The sequence below is a fragment of the Diceros bicornis genome, chromosome 35 (genome assembly GCF_020826845.1).
Source record: "Diceros bicornis minor isolate mBicDic1 chromosome 35, mDicBic1.mat.cur, whole genome shotgun sequence".
Lineage (NCBI taxonomy): Eukaryota > Metazoa > Chordata > Mammalia > Perissodactyla > Rhinocerotidae > Diceros > Diceros bicornis.
In genome coordinates, this window is record NC_080774.1 from 30,195,346 (window position 1) to 30,223,302 (window position 27,957).

Sequence of the window (27,957 nt, forward strand, 5' to 3'; positions counted from 1 at the left end):
TGAAAAGGAGACGTCTGGCCTCGGAAGCTTTATTTCTGAGCCCTACACACACACAGGACAGAGGGCTGGACGCAGCGAGGTGAGGCGGCTCATGCACATGAGCTTGGCAGTCCCACTCCAAGGGGTGAACCTCCGCGCCAGCCCTGGCTGCTGCCTGTCCCTCTGTCCAGCCTCACCCATGGGAAGGCTGGGCCACCCTGGGCTGCAGACCTGGGCGCTGCCCCACAGCAGGAGGACAGGCCCACCCAGAGCCTTTGACACGTGAGAGTTTACATTTCTGTAGGTCGTTTTGGAGTTTGAATTGTAGTTTTCTAGATATTGAAAACACTTGGATTTTGTAAGTACCTGGTGAGGTCATCAGGTAAATTAAAGGACTTCTTTTGAAAAAATTCCCATTTCTCATCCCTCCTCATATCTGACAGATGCCATCAAGAATAAGCGTTAAGGTATAAAAATACTATATATATGTATATATAAAACGGCAACAAAACTAAACCACATTTCTAAGGCAAATGTACTTTGCCAGAGGACACTGCAGTTTATGTTAAAGGCACTCATAATTCTGGCATCACTGCCCCCTCTTCTCAAGGTAAAAATGTTTTAAATAATTTAAATAAAAGTCATGGGATGATATTTAGTGTTTAGGAATTTAAGAGGGTGAAACATTCCAGCACTGTACCAGCACATCTGGTTGTGGTCTCATGAATATCTTTCCCTGAAGCCAGCTCACGGTCAGTTCATTTGGTTTCAAAAGGAGCTTGGATTTTGCAGAAGACGAATAAAAGCGGTAAAAGTTTTCGTTGGTATCAATTACAAAAAAAAAAATACAAAATAAGTCGTAAGACCACTGGTAAATGTTTCAGTGCCATCACAGAAGACATACAAAAATCAAAGTGCTCAAATCAAAGGAGCAGTCAGTCAACTTGCCCAGAACATAGAAAAGCTTTAAACAGAAGTGTAGTATATACAAAATCGGTCGGAAGGATCTTAGAAGATTCTGCAGGTTAAGTGAAGACCCGTGGAGAAGCATGGAGCGGCCCGGCCCCCTCCCTGCTCCTCCTGAGCCTCCGACTTAGCGCTGAGGCTCCTGGAGGAGCCCAGATGAGGAGGGAAACGTCGGGTTAGGCCAAGTTTTCGCTGATTCGTGCTCACTCCTCAAGGACGGTGTCTCAGTCCCTTCCAGGTTTTCACGAGAGACTCAAGCTGTGGACTGTGCTGCCCCACATGCTGGCTCACAAGGGGGGCGTCTTCGGGTTTCGGACACATGCAAGAGCACCAGGTGTGAGTGACTCTGGGCCCTGGGAGTGTGGGCTGCACAGCTGAGCACAAACTCAGAGACCCAGGAATGCGCCAGGACAGCCTAAATCTGCGGCCACCAGCCCAGGGCAGCGGCATTTCCTGTGTTCCGAGGCTTCGAGCCTTAGGCAGAGATGGGGCCAAAAGAGAAGCTCCAGGTGGGCAGCTGAACCAGACCCAGTGGGCGGCCCCCAGTGCCTGCCCGGCCACGGGCTCTGGAGTCAGGAAGGGGCCTTCTAGAGCCGGAAGCCCTTCCCTCACTGTCCCCAGCTGCCTTGCACTGGTTACCACTGGACTAACCTCATCTGAAGATGGTTTCAGAGCCCTGTCAGGCTGGGAAACGTCTGGGTGCGCTGCTCTCCTCTCTCTGCCAACCCTGGGCCCTCTCCCTACCTTCGGCGCTGGGGTCCCAAGAGTGTCCCGCCATGGTGACCACACCGAAGGCCATCCCAGACGCCTGGAGCAGCAAGCCGGGCCCTCCAGTTGGCGTGAGGTCAGGACACTGAAAACCAAAACTCCACTCTCTGCAAATCGGCCAAAACGCCTGCACAGTGCCCACTCCCTGCCAAGGCCGGGTAGACTGGAACTTAAACTACGTGGCAGAAACCCAGGACTTAGGGGACTCCAGGTCCCTTCTGTGTCAGCCCACGGGACAGCCAGGCAGGGCACGGTGACCCTTTGAGCAAACCAAACATCTTCATTTACCAAGTTTAAACCTGTCTTGCAACTTGAACCTTTTCTGAAAACATTTTAAAACTAGCAAATCTCAAGCTTGGCAGTTTCTCCTGTTAGTTCTGGCCTCTTTCATATGCAAAAATAATTCTCTTTCTTCAAGTACACTGGAGTACAAAAGGAAACCTGGTTTTACTCAGTCCAGTGCATTAAACTCTAACTCCAGGCCTGGCCGCTCAGTGACTGACTGACACGGAAGCCCCCTGCGGGCCTGCAGCCCCGAGCACAGTGCGCCCACAGGCCTGGAACAGTCTGCTCGTGACTAGTTCACTTGCCTTCTAGATAAGGAAGCTGTTGGCTTAAGTAAACATGTTCCATTCGACATTTCTCTATTTATAGCTTATCTAAAATGTTGGTGTCCTCTGTTTTTGAACAAGGCTAAAAAAAACACCCTGGGTGTATAGATTTGTTGACTGCTTCTGGAAGTTAATGAGCAGTATGCCTTAACAGCTCATGAGTAAGAGCTGTTACTCTTACTGCAAAATAACCAGTTTGCAGCTTCGAGAATTAGGAAAAAAGTGGGCTACAAAACCTTCCCTCTAAACAAGAGGGGTGGCCTTGCTCTCTGAGGAGACCCTGTCTGTGGGGTCTGCAGAGATTCGGTTTGGTTTTCCATCAAACAGAAAAGAGCACAAACTCCATCTTAAAGGCAAAGGTTAAAAGAAGGTCTTCACTAGACAGAGAAGTCATCAACTGGTTAATTCTTTCTCTAGAACTTGACAAGTTAGAAAAGGTGACTGAAAATTTCCAGAAACAACCATGTACAGGAACAGGACATAGACTGGAGGGACACCTTACCCCTGGGAATGGCCGGGAGAGGCCGGCCTGCAAGCTTCAAGTTGAAGAAATACTGTCATCCAGGATGCTCCCAGGTTTCCACGACATTTACGGTCTCTCTCACAAAACAGTATTCAAGCGAGAACGGACAGTTTTCACTTTACTCCCAACCATTGTCTTTGATCATGTGGGCAAGCTCAATAATAAATTTTCCTTCCTTATATTTCTGACTGCTCTCAAAGGCATGCTCCTTGAAAAAAAAAAGGAGAGAGAAAAGGTTTCAGGACAGAATCTGTTTCATTTTTCAGCTTAATTACACTCTTGGCAAAGAAGTCTATGGTATGTCTCCCCAGATGTCCCCTGGCCGTGCCACCAGGGCCAGGAGGGTCTGTCTCGGGTGACGAGCCCATGGAGGGCAGCACAGGCCTACTTTGCTCGTGGTCAAGTTACAGTTAACTTGTAGGGGACATGAGTTTATGTTTGTTACTGAGCATCTGCCAGGTGCAGGGCGATGTGGGAGGTAGGAAAAGCAAGACACTCCTTCCAGAGACTCCAGGTAAGACGAGAGGAAGGCGAGTAGACGGCGAGCCCCAGGGCAGTTCGAGGATGCTGGAGAAAGAGAAGGCCCCTCGTGGGCAGTGGGGATGGAATGGAATGGGCGGATCAGGTGGAAGGGCCCGGGAGCGTGCAGGCCTCACTGAGCTATCTCTGCTCGGGACTGTGTGCCCTCACATCTGATGAGGACATGGGAGATCAGCAACAATCAGGAATGCCAGCAAGAGAGAGCAAGTGGCCCTGATGAAGAAAAGCAGAATGGCTGCAGAAGACACGTCCATGAAGGCAGGTGCCACACCAGATGGACCTCTCAAATGCTGGAGTCTAGGGGTTGGGGTGTGCATGAGATGGCCAGGGGCACTGGGGACATGGGACAGAAGCTAGGGCAGAGGGACAAGTTTGGGAGTTGTCAGCAGACAGGAGGTCAAAGCAGGCTGAGATCAGAGGCAGGTCAGCCCGAGAAGGGGGAGACAGGAGCAGAAAGTGCTGAGGAGCAGAGCCTCCCATGGCCAACCCCTCAGCAAGCAGGGCTGCCCAGGCCCAGGTGGGGCGGCAGCAACTGTGTCTGCAGGAAGCTCGGGGCAGGAGGAGGGAAGGAGCCAGCGGAGGAGAAGTCTGGAGATGTGGTGGGATGGCAACGTGCGGCTCAAGGTCCGAGGAGAAAGAAGGGGCTGGGGATAAGAGCCCGTGGGCGGAGGAGGGTCCCCTGATGTTCAGATGCCACCCAGGGCCTGGGCGTGAGAGGCACCGAGTGCTGCAGAGGGGTCTGCCGTGACCACCACTGCAGAGTAACAGCTGGCCAGTGATCGCCCCCAGGACGGGAGGGAAGAGCCTCCCCACTGTGTTCCATGGGACCCTCAGAGGGTCTGGGGTCTGGGAGTGTGGCTGCTTGCCCTGCCCCACGAGTGCAGGTGTGCCCGGGTGATTACTCACATCTTTAATCAGCTCAAAAGACACTCGAGTTTAAAACATGTATTCTTTGACTGATATGATCTACCACACTTCTAGGGGGAAGTCTTACTCCTTTGCAAATTAATTTGGTGTCCATTTGTAACATGTTTTATTTATTACAGTAAATCTGTGTGCTCTCTGAAACGTCAGAAGACAATGATTACTCACATATTTCCACCCGAGCGTGGTCTTGCAGTTCTCGCAGTAGATGTCTGCGACAGCGTGTAAGCCAGTGAGGAGGACTCTTTCCTCTGCAGGGCCACAGCCCACGTTCACCCTGCAGGGAAGGAGGCAGGACAGCGCTGAAGACCCGCACGCCCCCCTCGCCCCTCCCAGGGACCCTGCGCTGGCAGCAGCATTTCCACCCCCGCCTGGAGGGGCCTCCCCGGTTCCCGCCTTGGTCCCCACCTGGGGCGTTATTGCTTGAGCCAACTGATTACCAGAGACACAGCAATGTTTCTTCTTAACTCCCCGCCTGCTCCACCCCTGCCCACCACCACCTTTTATGAGAAGGAACAACTTTTTATTTCCCCACGAGGACAGGCCGTGGGAGGTGAGCACAGCTCCGCTGTAGCATAGTGAAAATCAAAATCTCCCACGAATGGGAAAGAAACCACACCGCGTGCGGGAGCTAATTCCTCACATAAGAGCATTACGCCTTCCCGAAACTCTCAGACTGGACAGCAGAATTCTTCAAGATCCTATAAAACACACTGGATGATTCTGGAGCACCGGTCCATTCTGTTTACTTGTTCCAGCCTTGAGCAACTAAGAAATGCCTGTACAGAAGCACTAAGTGTGACCTGACAGGGACCACGGTACGTCTACGAGGCCAATGGCAGTGATACTCACACAGAATTGAAGAGGTAGGCTCGTCCCTGACTTCCCTGAAAGGACTGCAAAGAAGAAAAAAGTTGTCAAAGGTTTGTTGTGGGGACAAAAGTGATGGTGAGTGCTGCATTTTGGAATGAAAGTGGAGCAGGTGTGTTTCAGGTCGAGGAGCTCGACCTGAGTTGAAGGGCCGCCTTGCAGCCCAAGAGCGAGCCGCGCTCAGAGGAGCAGTGACCGCAGCCTCCAGGGCCCCAGCCCACGAGGGCCGAGCTTCTCCTGCGGGGAGGCCTGGAGGTCACGACGTCCTGGAGCCCCCAGCCGGGCTGCTCAGCTGTCTATTCACCCCCAGGGCAAGATGCACCACTGCCTGTCAGATATTAGGGGCAAGGGGACGTTTCCATGCTTTTCCACTGAAATAAAAAAAAGAAGTCACAGCCCAAGATGGCCCCTGACTTGGAGGAAAGGACCTTCCAGTCACATCTCACCCCAGGAAAGTGTTCCAAGCTAAGAAACAGCTCAGAGCATATTCCCGTATTCTAGGATGATTAAGGAGGCAGAACAGGGTATTGGTGCCTCCCTGATAGAACCAGCTCAGTCCCAGACTTAGCTCCCACACCCTCACTTCACAGGAACAGGGGGAACACCAGCTGGGGGTTCATCTGCTCAGGTGCCAGGCTCAAATGACCCAATGAAACAGATGGACCTCAAAAATGATCATAGAAATGCACACTGAACCAAGAACACTTTGAGGGTTTTGCCTATCACCTTAGCACAAATTCAAACGCCAGTGAGGAACGCTGACTAGACCACAAGGTGACAATATCAGTGTGAACGGCACGTAGCGGGTGGCCCAGCAGTCCCACTTCTAAGAATTTACAGTACGGAACAAACCAGCTTGAGTGCATAAGGAAACACGACGGGAATGGTCACCATCACAGGGTTTGTAATCACAAAAAAAAGGCAGACAGAGACCCACCAAAACGTGAGAAACAAGTGCATTCACACCCAGGACTCATGCAGACATTCAGGGGGGGCGGGAACAGATCGGTACGAACGGGCATGGAAGGACAGGCCTGAAACTTGTTAAGAAAAGAAAAGCCAGCTGTAAAATGACGGGTGAGCCCTTTATTTAAAGTGAAAAATGTGTTCCTATAGACAAAAAAAAAAAGACGACAACGACAACACACACCACACTACTCACAGTGACAATCCAAGGAATGGAGTCGGGATAGGGAAAGAGGAAAGAGCACTTCTCATTTTTCACTTTACCCGTACACGTCACTCCAGCGTGTCATCAGGAGCCATAGTTTTTTCTACAATTAATGAAAGCAGAGCCCCAGCCGACCCTTGACAGACATCTCATCTGAGGAGGAGATGAACTTTCGTTTCAGCCACTGAGCCCTGGGGGCTCTTTGTTCTGCAGCATAACCTCGCCTGACGCAGCCGTGTTTGATTTACACACACAGCTTTCAGACTTTAAAAGGGGTCTTCCCTACTACTCAGCCATAAAAAAAAGACAAAATCATCCCATTTGCAAACATGGATGGGCCTGGAGCATATTATGTTAAGTGAAGTAAGCCAGAAAGAGAAAGACAAACGCTGTATGATCTCACTCATATGTGGAATATAAACCAACACATGGACAGAGAAAACTGTATTGTGGTTACCAGGGGCAGTGGGGGTGGGGGGTGGGCACAAGGGGTGAAGGGAGAAATATATATGGTGATGGACAAACAAAAATGTACAACCCAAAATTTCACAATGTTATAAACTATTAAAACATCAATAAAGAAAAGGGTCTTCCCTTAAGTGGTTTTCTAGAATTAGGAATATTATTTTTTGTTCAATTTAACAAATAATCATCTTACAGACTTCGCACACATCCTTACCTTCCTTCGATTTTCTACACTGCTTTTCCTAATTTTCTCACCTAGTCAGCAAATCCTTATTTTTCAAACAGGGTTTGGATCAGTGATGTGATCAGATCTGTGGTTCAGATTCAGACAGCAGTCCGACTGGAGCAGGGGTCTGCACACTTCTGCAAATTAGGGCCAGGTGACAAATATCTCAGGCTTTGGGGGCCATCAGCCTCTGTTGCAACTCCTCTGTGCGACAGTAGCCATAGATGACACATAAATGGATGAGCCCAGCTGTGATCCAATAAAACGTCACAGACACAGGTGTGGTGCCAGAAGTGGCCTGCAGATAAAAGCAGAGCCTTCCAACCACCAGACCTGCCTCCACCAAGAAGGCTCCCGTAGGCCAGGGGATTGCGTTACTACAAAGATTGACCCAGAGGCTGGCGAACCCGTCAGGACAGTACCTCTAGCTCATATGTGTTCGATTCTGCTCTACATGGTGTCACGGAATAATAATGTAAGAGAGAAAAAACAATTTATCACCAGCTGAAACACAAGGTCTGCTTCCTCTTGGCAGCCTGTGTAGTTGGAGAGTATAGGTTCCCAGCATTCCTTTCATCCTGAAATACTTAGTTCATGTCATGACTCTTTCCACCTAGCAAGCCTCTACTCTTGATGTAATTTAAAAAACAGCTTAATGGCTTTAGGGTTCTTTGAAAGAAGCATCTCAAATTCCTTTGGCCTGCCTAATGACAGAGCCTCCTGGCATGCTTCAGAACAAAGACCGTAATGGTGCCCGACACTGACACCTGCTCAGGTGTCATGGGCTCAGCAAGGCCGCCAAGCCACAGCCCCAGTCTGGAGGCCGTGGAGCGGCTCTGCCCTCCGTTAACTCACAACAGTGGAGTACACGCTCAGCCTGCCTCAGAAAGCAACCAAGAAACCAGGGGCCTGAGCTGCTTCCACCTCTTACCTGAAACTTCTGAACGGACAAAGGAGCCACAGGAGCAGTGAGAGAGCAGAAACTCTGCCTTCTTTCACGGATTTTAGGTGATGAACAGAAATGAGACAACCTCTCACTATTACCTAGTTAAAAACACAGTAAATAAATGTTCTTCTCACTGAGTGAAACAAGAAGCCTAAGTGGAGATTCCTGAAAGGCACAACTTCCTAATAGCCTTTGTTTTTGAAGGAGCATGAGGTTCATGTAGCCCAGGAAGGCAGACCTGTGAGGATGGCTGGGGGTCATGACCCACGAGCATGGGTGTGGATGATGACCTGGGAGCTGGGGTGCGGGTCATGACCTGAGAGCACAGGTGGGGGTCATGATCTGAGAGCACGGGTGGGAGAGGACCATCACTGTTTCCCGAGGGAGCATTTGCTCATCCACTATGTTTGGATTATTTTAAATGTTCACAAGTGGTTGATTACAAACATTATGAACTGCTAACAAAGAGTTCAACTTAATATGGCGGAATCAGGCTGTTCTTTTTGCACCTACGGGGCTGCCCCGGTCCTGCACGGAGTGCCCAGAGCAGTCGCTGTGGCCCTGTTCAGAGCTCCCTCCTGAGCATCTTCCTGAAAGATCCCATTTCCCCCATGAAAGCCTCTTCTTAACCATTCTGAGTTTTAAAAATTTCTTAATTCCCTTATTATTAAACTATTTCCACAGATTTCCTAGACTTCCTTAGTTCCTTCAATGTTCTCTGGTTTTACATTAATTTTACTACTCTGACAAATAACCAACCCATCTTGCTCTTCATGATCTTCAGGAGTCCCAGCTGCCTGGTTCTCCAAAACGCAACCCCTGTGCAAAGATCCCAACCAAGATCGCGGTGTAGCCACACTTAATGACACACAAAATGCTCATCAATACTGCCCAGAAGGCTCTAGACTTTTAGGACACAGCAAACTCAGGAAGTCACATGATCGCTGAATATTCACCTACTAATTAGGTCTGATAATCACTGTCAAGGACATCTCGTCAATTACTGGACACAAACCCCTTACCTTGGAGATCAGCTCATCGTGATTGGCCAGGTGGGCTCTGCAGTGGACACAGCTGTAGGTTCGGTGGCAGTTTGGCAGATAAGCTTGGAATGTTTTGGATTTTGTCATCTTCACCATCTCTGCAGGGCACTCCTCGCTCAGCTCAGGGCCGGCAGTGGAAGCACTGCAGCTCTGCTGGGCTCTCTGACAAAAGAAACACTGGAGCACGCAAGCAAGAGCCGTCGTTGTGCGGAGGGTGTGTGGCACTGTCCACACAGCTGGGACGAGAGAAAAACGTCGCAACCTGTCAATGAATCAAGACAGAGCAGTGAGTTATGGAGAGAAGGAAATCCATCAAGGAGGTGTGTTTAGGATGCATGTGTTTTGAAGAATGGGTGGGGGCAGGACTAGAAGTAAAAGATCTAATTCTTCAATATTAATTGTCCATAAAAAGAATACTAATATCTAATCACCATCTAACCATTCTAAATGTAGGTGGAAGTGGCAGGTGAACTACTTTTACATGAAAATAATTTGAGAAAAACATTTGATCTAATATATCTTATACTATGTGTGGCTTCAGCAAACATGAAAGAAAAAGCAGCCAACAAGACTGCCATCTGAGTGAGGCCAGCGGCAGCACAGGACACATCTTGTCCCAAATCATGGAATTAATGACTCAGCACCACGACATTTATGAACATGTGTGATGGATCCAATATTAATTAATTTCTAAGAAATTACATATTAGTCCAGAAATAAACCCTTGTATATGGTCAAATGATTTTTTTTTAATTCCTTTGCCATTTATTTATTTTCCCCCAAAGCCCTAGTAGATAGTCGTATGTCATAGCTGCACATCCTTCTAGTTGCTGTATGTGGGACGCGGCCTCAGCATGGCCAGAGAAGCGGTGCGTCGGTGTGCGCCCGGGATCCGAACCTGGGCCACCAGCAGCGGAGGGCGCACACTTAACCGCTAAGCCATGGGGCCGGCTCTGGTCAAATGATTTTTGACAAGGGTGCCAAGACCATTCACTGGGAAAAAGACAGTCTTTTCCACAAAGGGCGCTGGGAAAACAGGTTATCCACATGCAAAAGGATGAAGTTGGACTCTTACAAATTTAACTCAAAATGGATCAAAAACCTAAATGTAAGAACTAAAACTATAACACTCTTAGAAGAACATATAGGGGTAAATCTTCATGACATTGATTTGGCAGTGATTTCCTGGAAATGACACCAAAAGCACAGACGTGCATATGGATTTACAGAAGGTAAAGTGAGAGAAAGATGGGGCAGAGGCACTAGATGAAGAGATAATGACTGAGGATTTTCCATAATTGAAGAGACATCAATCCACAAACTTAACAAGTCCAATAATCTCAAGCAGAATAAATAAAAATAAAGCTATCCCTGGTCACATAATAATGAAATTGCAGATCACCAAAGAAAAAGAAAAAAAAGTCTCAGAAGTATCCAGAGGGCAAGGGAAAATTACCTTTCAACAGAACAACTTCCCAAGAAAAACAACAGAACCCAGAAGGCAGGAGGGAAAGGTACCTTTAAGGTCCTGAAAGATAATAACTGCTATCCCAGAATTCTATATCCAACGAAAATATCTTTCAAGAATTCAGGAGATGACATTTTCAGACAACTAAAGTTTGACTTCAGCAAAATATCACTAAAGCAAGTTCAAGGATGTGCTTCAGACAGAAGAAAAACAACACTAGATAAAATCTAAACTTCAGACTCTAAAACAAGAAGGTATGATGAATAAAGAAAATGGTAAACATGCAGGTAAACAGAACAACGCTGTCTTGTAGAGCTTTAAAAAGAGACGATTGTAATACACAAGCACAATAAATCAGGGATGAAAGCTCAAATGCAAAATTTCTATTTCAGTCCTTGTATTGTCCAAAAAAGAAAATACAAGTGTTGATTAAATTTATTTATTTATTTATTTATTTATTTATTTATTTATTTATTTATTTATTTATTTATTTATGTGAGGAGATCAGCCCTGAGCTAACATCTGCCAATCCTCCTCTTTTTGCCGAGGAAGACTGGCCCTGGGCTAACATCCATGCCCATCTTCCTCCACTTTATATGGGACGCCGCCACAGCACGGCTTGCCAAGCAGTGTGTTGGTGCACGCTGGGATCCGAACCAGCGAACCCCAGGCCGCCACAGCAGAGCGCGTGCACTTAACCGCTTGTGCCACCGGGCCAGCCCCCATGTGTGTTGATTAAATTTATTAGATTCTGGTAAATTAAGGATAAATGTTGTGATTTCTGATGAAACTTCTATAAAAACAAAACCAAGTGTATAACTTCAAACATATAAAGGGAAATATCAGAGAATGATAAAATGTCAATCTAAAGAGAAGCAAGAAAGGAGAGGAAAAGAAACACGATGGAAAGAACAGGAAAGAAAGAAGGAAGAGTTAAACCCAAATGTATCAATGCTTATATTAAATATAAATGGCCTAAATGTTAGAGTTTAAGGTTTCAGACTGGATAGAAAACAAAATTCCTCTAGATGCTATTTTCAAGAGACACATTTTAAACACAAGGACACAGAAAGGTTGAAAAAATATGCTAGAACCAAGGTGGCCGCAATACAGACGTATGGTTTGTAAGTATTTGCTAACAGCACATCTGTCTAATGTATTTCTTGTGTCTATGTGATTCATAATAAATCAGTTAAAGTAGTAACAGGATAGAAAAAGATACAATATGCAAATAATAAAAGAAAAACTATATTAATATATTAATAATAATATTTAAGGGTAAAATTTTACTAAAGAGATAAATGGGTTACTTCATAATGATAAAAACAGTAGGGAGATAAATGGTAAGTATAAATCTTATTACCTAATAACATAGCCTCAAAATATATAAATCAAAAATTAACAGAACTTTAAGGAGAAATAGATAAATCTATAATCAGAATAGGATTAGTGATTATAGTATATAAAGTATAAATGTAGTAGACTTACTATATATTTATATACTTAGTATATACTTTATACTGTATATGTAAAAATAGCATATATAGTATATTTATATATTTTACTATACCTTGCAGTAACTGATAGAGCAAATACAAATGAATACAGACATAGAGGATTTGCACAACATGATGAAGAGTTTGGACCTAAATGACATGTGGAAAACTGTATCTAAGAACCGCAGAATCCACACTCATTTAAAGCACGCAAACATTTACAAAAGCCGACCATACAAGTCTCAACAAATTCCCAAGGACTGAAATCACAGTATTCTCTGACCACAATACTACTAAGTTAGAAATCAATAATAAAATATATGTAGAAAAATCCTTGTATAAACATACAAGGATTTTAGAAATTAAGAAATGTACTTCTGTATAAGCAGGGGTCTAAGAATAATGGAAATTAGAAAATATTTTGAACTAAACAATAATAAAATAATTACTTACTGGGGGCCGGCCCCGTGGCTTAGCGGTTAAATGCACGCGCTCTGCTACTGGCGGCCCGGGTTCGGATCCCGGGTGTGCACCGATGCACTGCTTCTCCGGCCATGCTGAGGCTGCGTCCCACATACAGCAACTAGAAGGATGTGCAACTACGACATACAACTATCTACTGGGGCTTCGGGGGAAAAAAAGGAGGAGGATTGGCAATAGATGTTAGCTCAGAGCCTTCTTCCTCAGCAAAAGGAGGAGGATTAGCACGGATGTTAGCTCAGGGCTGATCTTCCTCACACACACACACACACACACACACACAATAATAATAATAATAATAATAATTACTTACTGGTACTTAAAGGGAAGTGTATAATCTTATAGAATGCATACTAGAAAATAAGACAGGTGCAATTAAGGAGCTAAACACCCATCATTAAGAAGTTAGAAAAGTAACAGAAAAACAACCCAAAGGAAATATAAAGAAGGAAGTAAATAGGAAAAAAAAGAATGAAACAGAAAAGAAAAACACAGATACACTAGAGAGGATCAACAAAGCTAACAGTTTGTTCTTGGAGAAGACTAATAAACCTGACAAACGTCTGAAAGACTGATGGGTGGGGGGAGATCCAATAGGGAGAGGGAGCTGTCAGATATGGAAATGGGACATCATTATCTTTGGATAAGATTCATGGGTAAGAGGATGTTGTCATCAATTTGAGTCAATATATTTGAAAATGTAAACTACATAGATAAATGCCTTGAAAAAAATATAACTTAAAAATATGATTCAAGAAGAAATAGAAAACTTGAATAATCCTGTAAACATTAAAGAAATCAAATCACTGGTGAAAAGTGTCCTCCCCCAATACACACACACACACACATCAAACAAACCTCCAGGCTGGGGAGCCTCCCTGGTTAGTTCCACCAAACTTCAAGGAAAGAATAATTCCAATCTGACGCAAACTCTTCTAGAAAAGAGGAAGAGGGAGCACTCTCCCACTATCTAATGTAGCCAACTTACCCTGATACCAAACCCCATCAGGGCAGGATAAGAATTGTTACCCCAGCCCCCAGCCCCATAAGAAATTGGTAACAGAATGAAATTCCCTATAATTTTCTTCTCAGGAACGAAGATGCAAACATCCTAAATAATATGACCAAACAGAATCTAATGCTATTTTTAAAGGATAATAAAATACAATTAAGTTGACTTTATCACAGGAATACGAGATCATTTAACATTAGAAAATTTAGTTAATAAAATTTACCACCTATTGTTCTCTTAATCTGTTTATCTCAATAGATGCAGAAAAAGCATATGACAAAATTTAATATCCATTCACAATTTTAAAAACATTCCGTGCAGACTAAGAATGTAAGAGAATTTCCTTATCTATTAAGATGCATCTACAAAAAAACCCACAGTAAACATGCTTAATGGTAACACAGAAAACATTCTTTTTGAGATCAGGAGTAAAACCAGGATGCCCCCTACACCACCACTTTTATTCAACACCACCAGAAGTCCCAGCCAGCTCAGCAAGGCAAGAAAAGGAAATAAGGCATAAAGATTATAAGGGAAAATACTCTTGTACAACATTATAAATATACAAAGTATCTAAGAATAAATTCAAAGACCTGAAACACCTTTACAGAGAATGGTATAAAACTCTGTGGGACATTAAGGAAGACCTAAATCAATGGAGAGACAGCATGATCAGGACTGGAAGATACTGTAAATACATGAATCCTCTCCAACTAATTTTCTTTTTCTTTTTTCTCTTTTTTAAAGTTTTATTTATTTATTTTTTCCCCCAAAGCCCCAGTAGGTAGTTGTATGTCATAGCTGCACATCCTTCTAGTTGCTGTACGTGGGACGCAGCCTCAGCATGGCCGGAGAAGCAGTGCGTCGGTGCACGCCCGGGATCCGAACCCGGGCCGCCAGTAGCGGAGCAAGCGCACTTAACCGCTAAGCCACAGGGCGGCCTCCAAGTAATTTTCAAGTTAAATGCAATTCAAATCAAAATCCAGGAAAGTGTGTTGGGGGGTGTGTGTGCGTGTGCGTGCGTGTGTATGAGCCAAGGAGCCAGCGAGAGAGCCAGCAAGAGACATAGAGACTTGATTCTAAAACTTATCCTGGAAGTGTCTGTAGAGGAGGAAAGTCTTCCTCGACCCTCTTAGGGTCCGTGGCTGGGTCTGAAAATTAAACTGACAAAGACAGATTAACAGGAGAAAAGCAGGGCCTGCCCCATGGCTTAGTGGTTAAGTGCGTGCCCTCCGCTACTGGTGGCCCAGGTTGGGATCCCGGGCGCGCACCGACGCACCGCTTGTCAAGCCATGCTGAGGCCGCGTCCCACATACAGCAACTAGAAGGATGTGCAACTATGACATACAACTATCTACTGGGGCTTTGGGGAGAAAAAGGGAGAAAAAAGGAGGAGGATTGGCAATGGATGTTAGCTCAGAGCTGGTCTTCCTCAGCAAAAAGAGGAGGATTAGCACGGATGTTAGCTCAGGGCTGATCTTCCTCACACACACACAAAAAAAAACCACAACAGGAGAGAAGCATACAAATTTTGTTGAATTTTTATACGTACATGGGAGCCGTCATAAGAGAATGAAGACCTAAAGAAGCGACCAGAGCAGGAAGCTTTTATACCTTTTAGACCAAGGAACCACACATTTGTGAAGCACTGACAGGGCAGAGGGGTTTGGGCCAGAGGTCGGCAGTCCACTGTGAAGAAGGAACTAGGAAGATAAGGGCTAGGTCAACACGGTCTGTTTGTACAGATGTCTCAGCCCCAATTCCCTGCCTCTGGTGATAAGAATGTCTCCCCTCCTCCTGGTCCAGGGCCCCTTTCACACAGGAGTGTTATGACCTCTTTCAGGGAAGAGGGCGAGGGGGGAGGTCAGAGTGACCTTCCTGCTTCTGCCATTTTCTCAAGTTCCTTCAGCTTAAAATATTCAGTATACCAGGGTGCCATATTTTCAGGTAGCATGTCCTGAACCCCATCATCTCAAAAGGCCAAAACTGGTGAGGACGCCCTTGAAGAAGAACAAGATGGAGCACCATAGCTACCAGAGTCTGTCATTTTCCACTAGAGACATCAAGACAGTGTGGGACCCGCACAGGACAGAAGAACAGACCCACGAGATATGGAAGAGCCCGCAAACATGCCTATGCAGAGATGGACACCAGATGTGGCAGAAGTGGCACCGCAGCCCGTTGGAAAAGAGCAACTTTTTCCAAAAAATGGTGCTGGACAACTGAGTTTTACAGGAAAGAACAACAAAGTTGGATCCTATTTCATACCATAAACAAAAATTAATAGTTCATTGATGAAGAGAGTTATGGAGATGGATGGCAGGGATGGCTGCACAACAATGTGAATGTATTTAATACCACTGGACTGTACACTTGAAAATGGTTACGATGGTAAATCTTACGCTATATGTATTTTAACACAATAAAAAAATTAATAATTAATCATACTTCCCAACAGAGAAAACCAGCTAGCAAGACAATTGTGGAGGAAAATTCTGTACAAGATTTACACACCCACACCTACACATCTGTCTTCTAAAATCAAGCCCGTTTCTTTCGCCAATATATCGTCTTTGTAACCAAGTGTTAAGGTATCTCTGAAGAAGGCAGATTATATTAGATATTCCCAAAACCTTTCACTTTTCCCCGTCGGCTGCCATTAAGTCGTGTGCCAATCTGAACCTTTCCCTCGGGTCTCTTTAGAATTGAGGACAAGGCGTCCTGTCAGCCCCGATACATTTTATTAGATTTTATCTGTTGCCCCGAGCTCCTGGACTATGCATTTGAACCCTGGCATCTGTCCCGTGTTCGAGAAGCTCGCTGACATGCCTCTCCCAGCTCGGGCTCTACTGCCACGCAGTCCACGGGCTGGCTCCAACCCCCCGCGCCACTGTCAGCGCCACCAGGAGGAAGGCGTGAACTCTGACTGCAGTTCTCACTGAACTCATGTTGAGTCTGTTTTAATATCTTCACCTGAGTTTTTCTTTTTTTATTGAAAGTAGGCTTAACTTAAAATTTTTTTTTTAATTTTATTTATTTATTTTTTTCCCCCAAAGCCCCAGTAGATAGTTGTATGTCATAGCTGCACATCCTTCTAGTTGCTGTACGTGGGACGCGGCCTCAGCATGGCTGGAGAAGTGGTGCGTCAGTGCGGGCACAGGATCCGAACCCGGGTCGCCAGCAGCGGAGCGCATGCACTTAACCGCTAAGCCACGGGACCGGCCCGAAAGTAGCCTTAACTTAATAAACTTCTGTTTTATCCCTTCTCTCCTCTCCGTGGGTTTCCCTCTAACGAAGGTTCTAAAAGCATAACGTGAAGGGGCCGAGAGACAGGAGTCTTAGATTTAGTCAACAGCTGTTACTCAGGTCTGTAGACTCCAGGACCCCTTTGGTGGCAGACACACTGCTCCCGGTACCCCGAGTGAGAAGTTCAGAAACTGGCCTTCGCTCAGGTACAGCCTCTAAACAGCCTTCTGCTCATAATCAGAACGGGGACATCCCTCCTTTTTAACTCGTAGTTACCTTTGAACGGGACAACACCTATAAAAGTGGCCACTTGCCAAGGGTTTTCTGTTTCTTTTTCATTGCTCAGTGCCATGAACGCCTGTCATTCCACTGCAGGCGCCACCGACAGCCCTGCCCCGAGGCGTCCCCTACCTGAGGGCCACCAGCTGTCCTGAAGACCCTCCCCTCCACCAGCCCTGCTCCGGGCTCCTGTCACCTCTACCAAGCCTGGCCCATGCTCAGTACTCATAGTCATCTCCTCAAAGGCAGGGTGTGCCTCCTGCACTCGCGTTTCCTCATCTCAGTCCTAACCTCCACCCTTTGTCATCACTCCTTTTCAAACGGGGTCCTGGCGGAGCAACGGCCAGGCCTGGGTTTCCGTGTTGTATTGTGTTTTAACTAGGCCTTTCAACTGGATGTCCACTATTGCACTGGGGAAATCATGGCCAAGTTTTCAAGCAAATGAGGTTTTACGACAAGATCTACTGCAAATTAGGAAGCACCTTGAAGTAACTGAAAGGAAAGTCCACCAAGGGAATCTCGTCTACCACAAGACATTATGTTCCCTAGGTTTGGAGGGCAGCTACCATGCCCCTAGATAGTAGCGTAGGATAATTTTTTAGAGCAAAAACAATATTCTGGATTCCAGAAGTTTCTCTCCTAAAATAAGCATGTATGATTATTTTAAGGGAACGTGAATCAGGCCCATGTCCATATGGTGCTGTTACCACACTTCCAAAGACAAAAACATCGGGAAATAAACCCCAAACCAAGGAGCTCTGACACTTACAGGATGGAGTGGAGGCTGCCGAGGGCCGCGGCCCCTTCCCTCTCTGCACCCACAGGGCGCCACACCCCAAGACGCCTGCTCTCTCCATCCCCCGCACTGTTTTACTTTTCCTGCCAGCGCTCCACGGCCTGGCCATGTCTGCTGAGCTCCAGCCCTCCACCTCACCCGCGAGGAGGGAGGTGGCACTGGGCAGACAAAGACACAGCGTGTCGCTGTCAGAGGGAACAGGGGTCTCTACTGGGCTTGGTGACAATGTCGCTGGTGTGTGGTGGACAGACCTTCCCCCCTCCTGGAGCAGGGGGGAAGAAAACGTGATGCAGTGCGTGTTCATGTGGCCTGCCACGTCCAGCCAGAGTTCATGGAGAAAGCGGCACCCCAGGTGGCGCCATGTATGGGGACATCAACATCCAGCACAGAAACGAAAGGCAGGGGCTCCTGATGAGCCTCACAGCCAAGGCCAGCGCTGTCCTAAGCAGTTGACTATATCAGAATCAAATGAATTAGCAGCAGCCCTAAGAGATCAGTGTTCTTGTTAGGCCCACTGTGCAGACAGGGAAACTGAGGCCCAGAGGGGTTAACCAACCTCCCAAGGCTGCACAGCTTAAGCTGGATTCAAAGCCAGAGAGTCTCCAGCCTGGAGCACCGTGTCTGTAGACATGAGAACAGTTGTGAAATTCACTCATCAATGCAAATTAAAAGCACACTGAGGCCGGCCCCGTGGCTTAGCGGTTAAGTGTGCGTGCTCCGCTGCTGGCGGCCCGGGTTCGGATCCCGGGTACTCACTGAGGCACCGCTTCTCCGGCCATGCTGGGGCCGCGTCCCACATACAGCAACTGGAAGGATGTGCAACTATGACATACAACTATCTGCTGGGGCTTTGGGGGAAAAAATAAATAAATAAAATTATAAAAAAACAAAAAAAACACTTTTAAAAAAGCACACTGATATCTGTCTTACAACCTAGCAGGTTCGCAAAGATTTTTAAAAGGTTGCTAACACCTCTGGCGAGGGCAGGCTGCAATGGAGCCATTTGGTAACAGCCACCAGCACTCTGAGAAGCACGCCCCTGGACTGAGAGTCACTCCCAGGTGTTTACCTCTGGACTGACCCGCACACGTGCAAAATAGCTGGATAAAGGTTGTTACGATATCACCTGTAATAACAAAAGATTAGGAACCACCTCAAGTCTAACCAAAAGAGACTGGACAAAGGCACTGACAGACAGGAATCAGAAATATTTCCAAGGTGGGACCTCAGGCTGGGGATAGGAAGGACAGGGAAGGTGACTTCCTTTTCACTGTCTGCTTTTTTATAACTTTTGATTTTGATACCAGTTTATGTGCTGACTATTCAAACTTACACACAGCACATGCACACACAGGCATGGAAGGCCTGGAAGGATTCACAGCAAAGGGCAACAGCATGGGTATCATTAGCCTCTGGCAGTGCTAGCTTCCCTTCACACACACGGACTTCCTTCCTACTTGAACTATAGGATGAAAAGCTTTTCTCCACATTTCAGGAAATGCAGCCTTGGTGGACCACTGGGAGGAGCCAGGGATCTGCTGGAAGGGGCCAGGAGACTCCTTTGGTTCCACCACCTGCCACCTGGTGCTCTCAGATGAAGCCCCCTCAGCCCAGTGTGGACTCCTGCCCGCCCCGACCTCTGGGGAGTCCAAGGGGCCCGGCTCCTTCATTGCCCGGTGGCCTGGGCACCTCTGCCCTCCAGGCTCTCACCTCAGCTCCCCTCCTGCCTGCGCTCAGGTCTCGCCTCCACCATCTCCCATAGGACTACTGATTAACGTGTTTGCACTGAGCCTTTCTTTTCCAAGAAGCTGCAATCCATTCTTTTTTATTTCTCCCATTGGTAACAAGTTTCCCAGCTGTGGCCCCGGGACACATTCTAGCAGAGCTTCCTAGATTTCTTGCTAACAAGAAGGGGAAAGAGGTAAGAAGTACACACGCAACCCTGCCCTTCTTCTCAGCTAAAAGGGTGGGGACGGGACTGAAGGGGGAGAAAAGAGGCTGGGAATCTTAAAGTATTTTATTAATCACATGCTAAATAAAACAGAGCCAAACATTCGAAGCCTGGTGTTGGGGGAAGGGAAGGGGAAAACCAGAGACACAGAGGAATCGGGGCAAGTGTACCAATGCTGGCAAGACAGGTGGCGCCACGAGGGAGCGAGCAGGTGAGTTTGGCGAGAGACAGGCTGTAGCAGGGACAAAGCTGAAAGAGGGGTCGACTCAAACTGTGCCACGTAGTTGGTGGCCGGGACCTCAAGCCAAGCTGTTCCTTATCTGCAAAATGGGGGTAGTACACGATTCACAAGGCGGTGCAGAGAACCACACAAGATGTCATGGTTACACTATGGCAGACAGTTAGCAAGCTCGTCTCCAAACTTACAAACCCCACTGGGAATCCTGGTCCTGGTTCTGAGGCTCTGCAGGTGCCAGAGGTCTTGCTGAAAAATGGGGCGGCAGGAGTGGGGGGCTCTTCAACCCCTTCCTGGGGTGTGGATGATAGTGGGTTGGCTCCAGGATTTCCATTGTACTATCACCAGCAGACAGGTTTTCAGTGGTGCCCCTGTGTCTATCACAGGAGCAGTGTCGCCCAACGGGCCAAATCGAACTCACACTGCCCTCCCCAGAACCCTCAGCCCGCCAATGACTTGGCTGTTGAGAACATTCTCCAACCTCCCCTAAAATCACCTGTCAAAATTCCCACTCCCTAGAGGTTTTGTTGATTAGCAGATATAACTACTTTTCTAAAAACTTAAAACCAAATGAATCTCAAATGAAGAGTGTCAGAGAATGATTTCAAAGCAGGAGGACTTCTATGCTTCTTCATATTCTACACTATTTTCCATTCATCATTCTTCCAGGGAGAAAAATACATTCAGACTACATGGTAGCCCCTTGCCCTCTCCACTCCCAACCCTGTCCCTTGACACAGGGTCCTTGTGGAACTTAGTGAAGACAAGCAGGGATTAAAGACAGACAATATAGGAACAGTGCTCTCAACATAGAGAGTTTCATAAATTTTAGTACCTCAAAACTGAGAAGCAAACGTCTGGAGTTAGTTAAAAGAATGTACCTATATCAATTTTTAATGTTGGCAAACGTACCACAGCAATGCAGGATGGTAACAAATGGGGAACACTGGGTGTGGGGCATACTGGGACTGTGTGCTATCTCTGCAACTTGTATGTAACTCTAAAGTTACTCCAAAATAAGACATTTATTTAAAAAACAGAAAGACTAGTGCTCAGATTGGTAATGAAAATCAGCTATTTTTTTTAAATGCCCAATACAGCCCAGACCCTATACTCCATGGCTGTGGTAAGACAGATTTTGCCCCTGTCCTAGCTCTGAGGGGTTCCCACAGTAGAAGACACTGTCACCCTGAGATGCATGGGCAGGGAGCATAAGGGTCTAGGGGGGTATTAGCATTCCTCAAACACGCCACTCCTGTTCCCCAAGAGCCCACATCTAGGGGTAGGGGGGACCAGTGCGGGATTATAAAAGTCAGCAACAGCGGGATCTAGCACAGCTCCTGACACCAGGCAGGGGCTCAACAAATATCTGTCACATCTACTAGAATGGAGCAGAGGCTGGAGGGTGTACAGGTGATGGGAGAGGGGTAGCCTGCTCAGGTGAAGCACCTGAAAGGGTCCCCCAGAGGAGTTTAGGAGAATGAGGGACTGTGGGTGCAAAGAACAACATTCTTGGCAAAGGAAATAACAGATTGAGGTGCGTATGTTTTGGACAGAGAGAGGAAGAAGAAATGCAACTGAACAGAAAAAGCGTGGAGGTGGGGAAATCGATGTCTTCCAAGGCCATTGTCTATCTAAAGTGGAATTCCAGCCTTCTTTCCAGCCTAGAACTCAGCGCATAATTTGGACATCAAAGATGTCAAGAAGCGGCCTGGGGGAGGGGCCCAGGAGCAGGTCTCCGAAGCCAAGGTTTTGCAAGCTCGGCTTTAATAAAGCCTGGTGCCACAAGTGTGAACTAACACGGAGGACACGATCTGTATGAGGGCAACTTGAAAACGTTTCCCCCTTCTAATCAACATTCCTAAGAGACCTCTTTTGTCCTCATTTCCCTCCCCAATTGCGACCTTTTTTGTTTTTTAAAGAGGGACAAGCCTATTATCATCGGGCATGCAGTTCATTCTCTGTGAATTTTTTTTTTACGGCCGGGGTGGGGCCGGGAGAAGGAGGGGAGAGAGTGGGGGGAGATCAAGGATTAGGCTTTGTGGTCTGCTCCAAAACCCGGTGAATCAAGTATCAACAAATCAGAAAATCAAATCAGAACGAAAACCCCGCAGGTGCGTCCCGCCCGCCCGGCGCCAACAGGTGCCTCCGGGCCCCGCCCGCAGCCGCAGGGTCCTCGGGGCGCCACAAAGTAGCCGCCCGCGCAAGAGTGTCGCGGCCCGCCCGTACTCACGGCCGCTCGGCGGTCCGCGCCCCGGCCACGGCGCCCATCCGGCTCGGGCACCGGTCGGCGCGGGCTCGGCTCTCAGGCCGCCCCGGCGCGGCCCGCGACGTGCTGCGGCCGTTGGCGCCTAGGCAGGGCGCGAGGCATCCTCCCGCCGCCGCCCCGCGGGCCGCCTGCCCTTTGTTTTGGAGCCGCGGCCCAGCAGCGCCGCCGTTAACGGCCTCGGAACGCGGCGCCGGCCAATCAGCGCGCCGTTCCCCCCGTGCCCCGCCCCTCACCCCGCCCCGCCCCGCGCGCCCCCGCCCCGCGCGGCCCACTCGCACTCGACGGGGTGGGGCGGGGCGCACGTGCCACGGAGCGCGCCGCGCTCCCATTGGCCGGCCCGCCGAGCGCGGCCTCGGAGCCAGCCTGTGAGGGGCGAGGGCCGCAGGGGCGGGGCCGCACTCAACACGGAGCGTAGCGCATGCGCGGGTTGGCTTGGGCTGGGGGCTTGCCCCACGGAGGTTTCCGACGGTGGGGAGCCCGCGCCCTGGGAAGCTGGCGGATCACCCACTCTTCGCAGAACGCATGGATCGGACTAGGACACGCCGGTCTCACAGCCCCCGGGCCGGGGCGGAGCCTGCGCGCAGCCCCCTCGGCGAGGGCCGTCCGAGTGAGGCCCCTCCGCGCGCTCGGGGAGCGTTCCGGGGGCGGGAGCGGAAGGCGGCGCGGGTCGGAGGTGCGCGGGGCTGGGCTTCCCTGGCCGGACCCAGCGTACTGTGTCCTCCGCGCTCGCCTACGGCGACCACCCTCCCTGAACTCTCCAAACCACTCTGCGACCCCTCACCACCTGAGAACCTCTGGATCTGCATCTGGCTCCTAGCTTTGCTCCGGAACCCCAAAATCGGACCCGACAGTAAGCCCCATCCGGGGGGCAGGGCTCCCGGCCCCCCGGGCAGCCCGCCCCTCTGGGGGCCTCCCTCGTCCCCCCACGCCTCTCATGTCATTATTTTGTTGGTCCCACAGCCTTTCTCTGTAGTTTTGAAATTATATAATAATTTTTTTTAAACGCACACTCTTGCGGTTACAACGTATATAACATTTTTATACATATTGGCATCCTTTAGATCTTGTTTCTTTTTTGCAATCTACTGTATCTGTAGAGACCTCTTCGTGTTTTCGGGCGTGTCGCTGGATATTGCCTCTTGCGTAGCTGTCAGAACTTAGCCATTCTCCTAGCAAGGTCTCCAGCCTCTGCTTCCACAAACCTGCTTGCAAAGCGGGAACTGGGATCGTTTTAAGATGCGTTTTTCAGATGAGCGTTAGCATCTCTTCATAAAGGTGAAGCACTTAGGTCTCCTTCAGTTTCCTTCCAGTCTCTTTCAATTTTTAACTGAGTTTCCTTTTTCTTGGGAATTTTCAAGATTCCTTTGATTGTCTTTAATATTAAGCTTTTGTTCTCTTTACTGTTACAAATGTCTTTTCTCAGCCTGTCCTTTGTTAAAAAAAAAAATCCTAATTTTGATATGAGCCAAAGTTTACAAAATTTTGTATCCTGCTTTTTGAAAGGGCGTTTTTCAGTTATTGCAGTTTTTTAATAAATATTTTTAGTGGCTGCACAATATTAAACTTAACATATGTGAATATCTAACTGTGTGTGGTGGTTGGGCACAGTGATTGATCTGCAGACCCCTTCATTCTTTGAAAATTTTATCACCAGATTCTCTGTTGTTCTTAAATTATGGTTCCTAGCATCCTTCTTGGAGAAACAGCCTTCCCTTAGAATCTAAGTAATTGCAGTATGTACGTGAATCGTAGACCATCCTTCCAGTGCTCTGGCCTGTCAGCTCATTGGCCCCTCTCCTTCGAGGATCTTGGCCTCTACGTGACCCCAGATATGGGGCCCCCTTGTTGACCACTGACCAGTGCCTTTCAAATGTTTTTAATTATGACCACAGTAAAAGATACATTTTTGGGGGTACGAAGTTTCTGTTTGGGAAGATGAAATATTTGGGGGATAGACAGTGGGGACGGTTGCACAACAATGTGAATGTACTTAATGCCACTGAATTATTCACTTAAAAATGGTTAAAAAAATACATTCTACATTATGATCCAGTACACACATAAGGGAAGTTTCATGATTTAATAAGTACTCTTATTTTGTGCAGTGCCCTAACATTTTCTATCCTTTTCTGCTTTATTTTTAAGGACATCCTGCACGTGACTGTCTAAATCCATCAGCCATGGCCTGGCCCGCAGTCTGCCACCCACTGCCTGGGCCCCATCCCCACCGCCCTCCATAACCTCAGTTCCAGGCAGCCCACTTCCCTGGCACTAGGAGCCACAATGCACTGTCCCCAGCATCTACGTGGTGGCTGTCCTCCCTCATGTGCTCACCTCCTCCCTTAGCCCCTTCCCCATGCCACATACCTGCCTGGCAGACCCCTGTCCTGGGTAAATACGCCTCTACGCGGCTGGGGAAAGGCTTTACCTTGGGGAGACTGGTCTCTAGGGCAGTGCAGTCCTCCTGGCCACCCTATGCCTGCTCCGCCTCTCTGTCCATTCAGGTTCCCACCTTCCTGGAAGGCAAGCCTATGCCTCCTCCCCCTGGGCTAGCTCTGTGTCCTACTTTACTGGAAACATCGACATTGACAGGAGAGACTTCCTCCCTGTTCCCACCACTAAGCCCTCCACCAGCCCACCTCCCTGGCCACCCCAACTCCCAAGAATAGGTCGCTCATGTCCTCTCCAAGACCCACAGGTCACTAGTCCACGCGGTCCACCCCCATGCATGCTGGATGGCTCTTCAGTCACGACACCCTCCCTCTCCCGCATCCTCATTTCCCTCTTTATGGGATTGTCCCATCAGAATATGAGATGTGCTGTCTTCTCCACACCCGCCTTTCGCTGTCACCATGTTTCTCTGCCACTTTTCAGAGCATGATTACTTAGGAGCAGCCAAGCCGGGCTCCTCCCATTCTCAGGTTTCCGTCCCAGTCAACTGCACTGGCACGTGCCAGACCTCGTGTCCCAGCTCAGCCACGTCTTAGGGATGTCCAAGCAGCAGTCCATACAGCTTTCTCCACTTTGGTCTGGGGCTCCACTCTCTTCTCCCTTTCCCCAGTTCTCCCCACCTGCTGAGGTTGGAGGCCCTGAGGGCTCAGTCTTGGGTCTTTTCTCTCCCCTACACTCTCGTGAGAGGTGTTTACCAAACTCATGACTTTGAATACCACCGTAGCCTGATACCTCCCAACGTGCACCTCAGCACAGACCCGCCTAAACGCCAGGCTTACAGGTCCAGCTGCCCACTCCGAATCTCCTCTGGAGGGCTACGAGACACCTCAACCTCCACACGCCCTAAATCAAGCTATGGTCTTGCCGCCTCAGCAAAAGGCGCTGCCTCTTTCCAGCACAGGCCAAGCCCCAGGGCCCCCTCCCCTCTTCCCGTCGCACCCACGGCCAGCCCCTTGGCAAGTCCCGTGGGCTCCCACTCTCACCGCCTGCACCGGGGCCTGCACCTCTCTCATCTCCTGCCCAGATTATCGCCAGAGCCGAAGAGGTCTCTGAGCGGCAAACTGCCTCCTTAACTTTGTTCTTCACAGACTGATTCTTTTAAAACAAAAGCCAGATCTGTCACTCCTCAGAAGCCTCCAGGAGCTTTCTATTTCACTCAGACTAAAAGCCAGAGTCCTTCCAATGACCCCACGTGACCTGGCTCCTCCCTCTCCTCCTTTCCACTCTGTCCCTGCAAGGGTTTAGCCAACTACAATGTTTAGAGGGAACTGTCCACACAGGACCACCCTCACTCACACCAACTGCAGGTTTGGGGTCCCCATGATGACTCTCGGGTTCGACAGTTTCCTAGGAGGACTCACTGTTATCTTTCAGTTACAGTTTACGACAGAGAAAGGATACAGATTAAAATTAGCCACGGGGACAAGTGCACAGGGGAGAGTCTAGGAAAGTGTCAGTTGGGGACCTTCTGGCCGTCCTCTCCCCACAGAGGCACCGGCAGCCCCCTCTCCCAGCATCCACATGTGACGACACGCAGTGCTGCCAACCAGGGAAGCTCACGGAGCCCGGGTGCTCGGGGTTTTTCTTGGGGCTCCATCACACGGGCATGACGGATGGATCAAGTGCTTGTGTGGCTGATCTTGGTCTCCAGCCCCCGGCGGGCATGACCCCAAGAGCCCACCCTGACTCACGTTTGTGGTCCTTCTTGTGTGGTCAGCCCACTGTGATACTATGTGGGGTGGTATCCCCACTTTAAATCACATTGTTAGATAATCTCAGGACCCAAGGCCCCTGGCGAATGTACCCTCTGTCAGGGCTTAGAGACGACCTTCCATAAACAGAAAAGGTCAGACTCTTTTGGGGCGAGGCTAAATTCTTTCCTACGCAGTCCCCTTGCTTACCGCTCTCCAGACGCACAGCAGCCTCTGGCTGCTCCTTCTAGGGACTCTGCACTTTGCCGTCCCCTCCCCTGGAAGGCCCCTCTTTTTTCAGGATTCTGCTCAAGTGTGTCCTCATTGGAGAAGCCATCTGCTCCTGCTCTAGGGATCAGCAGCTCTCCTCACCACTCGCTCTCTGTCCTCACCCAGCTTGTTTTTCCTCTTTAACACTCCCCCCATCTGCATTTTCTTCTTTGTTTTGTTTATTGTCCGTCTTCCCTCGCCAGGGTGTGAGCCCCTGAGGGCAGAGACTTGGTTTCTTCTCAGCTGTATCTCCAGTGTTTAGAACATTTGCTGAATGAGCGACTCCTGCAGGATGACTGAGGATTAAATGACGCCGGGCACAGGGCTGACGCCCAGGAAACGTGACTGAGTGTTCTCTCCCTGATGCCCAGCGCTGCCCCTCAGGACGCCCAGTGCCCTGGAAACATCATCCAGGAGGAGATTTGGCAGCCGTCAGCAAGAGCCCGGTACGTAAAGCAGCTGCCAGCAAGCCTGCCTTGTGATTATGGACTCAAGCCCAACATGGGTGAATGGAACAGGGCACACATTTCAAAGGTACGTTGGAACATGGAATCCATGATATTGCAGTTGGCTCAGTGCCATCAGAGGCTCTCCAGCCCCGGTGTGCGTGAGCACGAGGGCAGGTGTTGGCCGACACGTGCTGGAGCTGGACCTGCAGGGGCTCACACGGATGGCTGAGGGCGAGGGCATGGCCCGCCTCCCGAAAGGATCCAGGTGGCCGGGTGTTACAGACTGAATCATGTCCCCCATGTGACTGTATTTGGAGACAGAGGGATGACCATGTGAGGACACAGGGAGAAGACGGTCACCTACACACCAAGGAGAGAGGCCTCAGGAGAACCCAACCCTACCAACACCTGGATCTCAGACTTCCAGCCTCCAGAACTGTGAGGAAACAATCTCTGTTGTTTGAGCCCTCCAGCCTGTGGTCCTTTGCTATGGCAGCCCTAGCAAGCTAATACACTGGGCTTTAGGGGTAGAAAGACACCAAAAGCAATACTCCTAAAGGGTCTTCCAGCCTGCCTTCCATCCCCAAATCCTGCATAAAACCTTCTGGTTGGCCAGATTGAGCAGCTTGCTTAGGTGTGTCTTCAGCGCAGGCTGGCAAGTTGCTGGGCAGCAGACAGGGAGCTTCCCTTCCCAGCCGGGGCTCAGTGCCCTCCTGAGCCAAGGGAGGGGATGAAGGCTCTCTGTAGCCCCTGGAGGTCTAAAATTCTATGATTTGCTGATAGTCTCTTTTATGATATTCAAGCCCATTAGGAGGTATGCAGTGCTGTCGGC

The 27,957-nt window shown here is 48.7% G+C and overlaps 1 protein-coding gene across 3 annotated transcripts; it reads right to left on the reverse strand.

The window, feature by feature from the left end:
- Positions 1 to 441: 441 nt before the first annotated feature.
- On the reverse strand, positions 442 to 26,765 carry YPEL1 (yippee like 1). Of its 3 annotated transcripts, none has more exons than XM_058532037.1 (5): positions 26,617 to 26,765; positions 9,012 to 9,294; positions 5,164 to 5,207; positions 4,480 to 4,588; positions 442 to 3,055 (listed from the first exon to the last, which is right to left on the reverse strand). In XM_058532037.1, exons 2-5 carry the CDS (start codon positions 9,126 to 9,128, stop codon positions 2,966 to 2,968), a joined length of 360 nt encoding a protein of 119 aa, XP_058388020.1. In that variant the 5' UTR covers positions 9,129 to 9,294; positions 26,617 to 26,765; the 3' UTR covers positions 442 to 2,965. The 3 variants fall into 3 exon arrangements, with proteins under 3 accessions (XP_058388020.1, XP_058388019.1, XP_058388018.1); XM_058532036.1 differs by lacking the exon at positions 26,617 to 26,765 and adding an exon at positions 22,229 to 22,307; XM_058532035.1 differs by lacking the exon at positions 26,617 to 26,765 and adding an exon at positions 20,187 to 22,092.
- Positions 26,766 to 27,957: the final 1,192 nt, after the last annotated feature.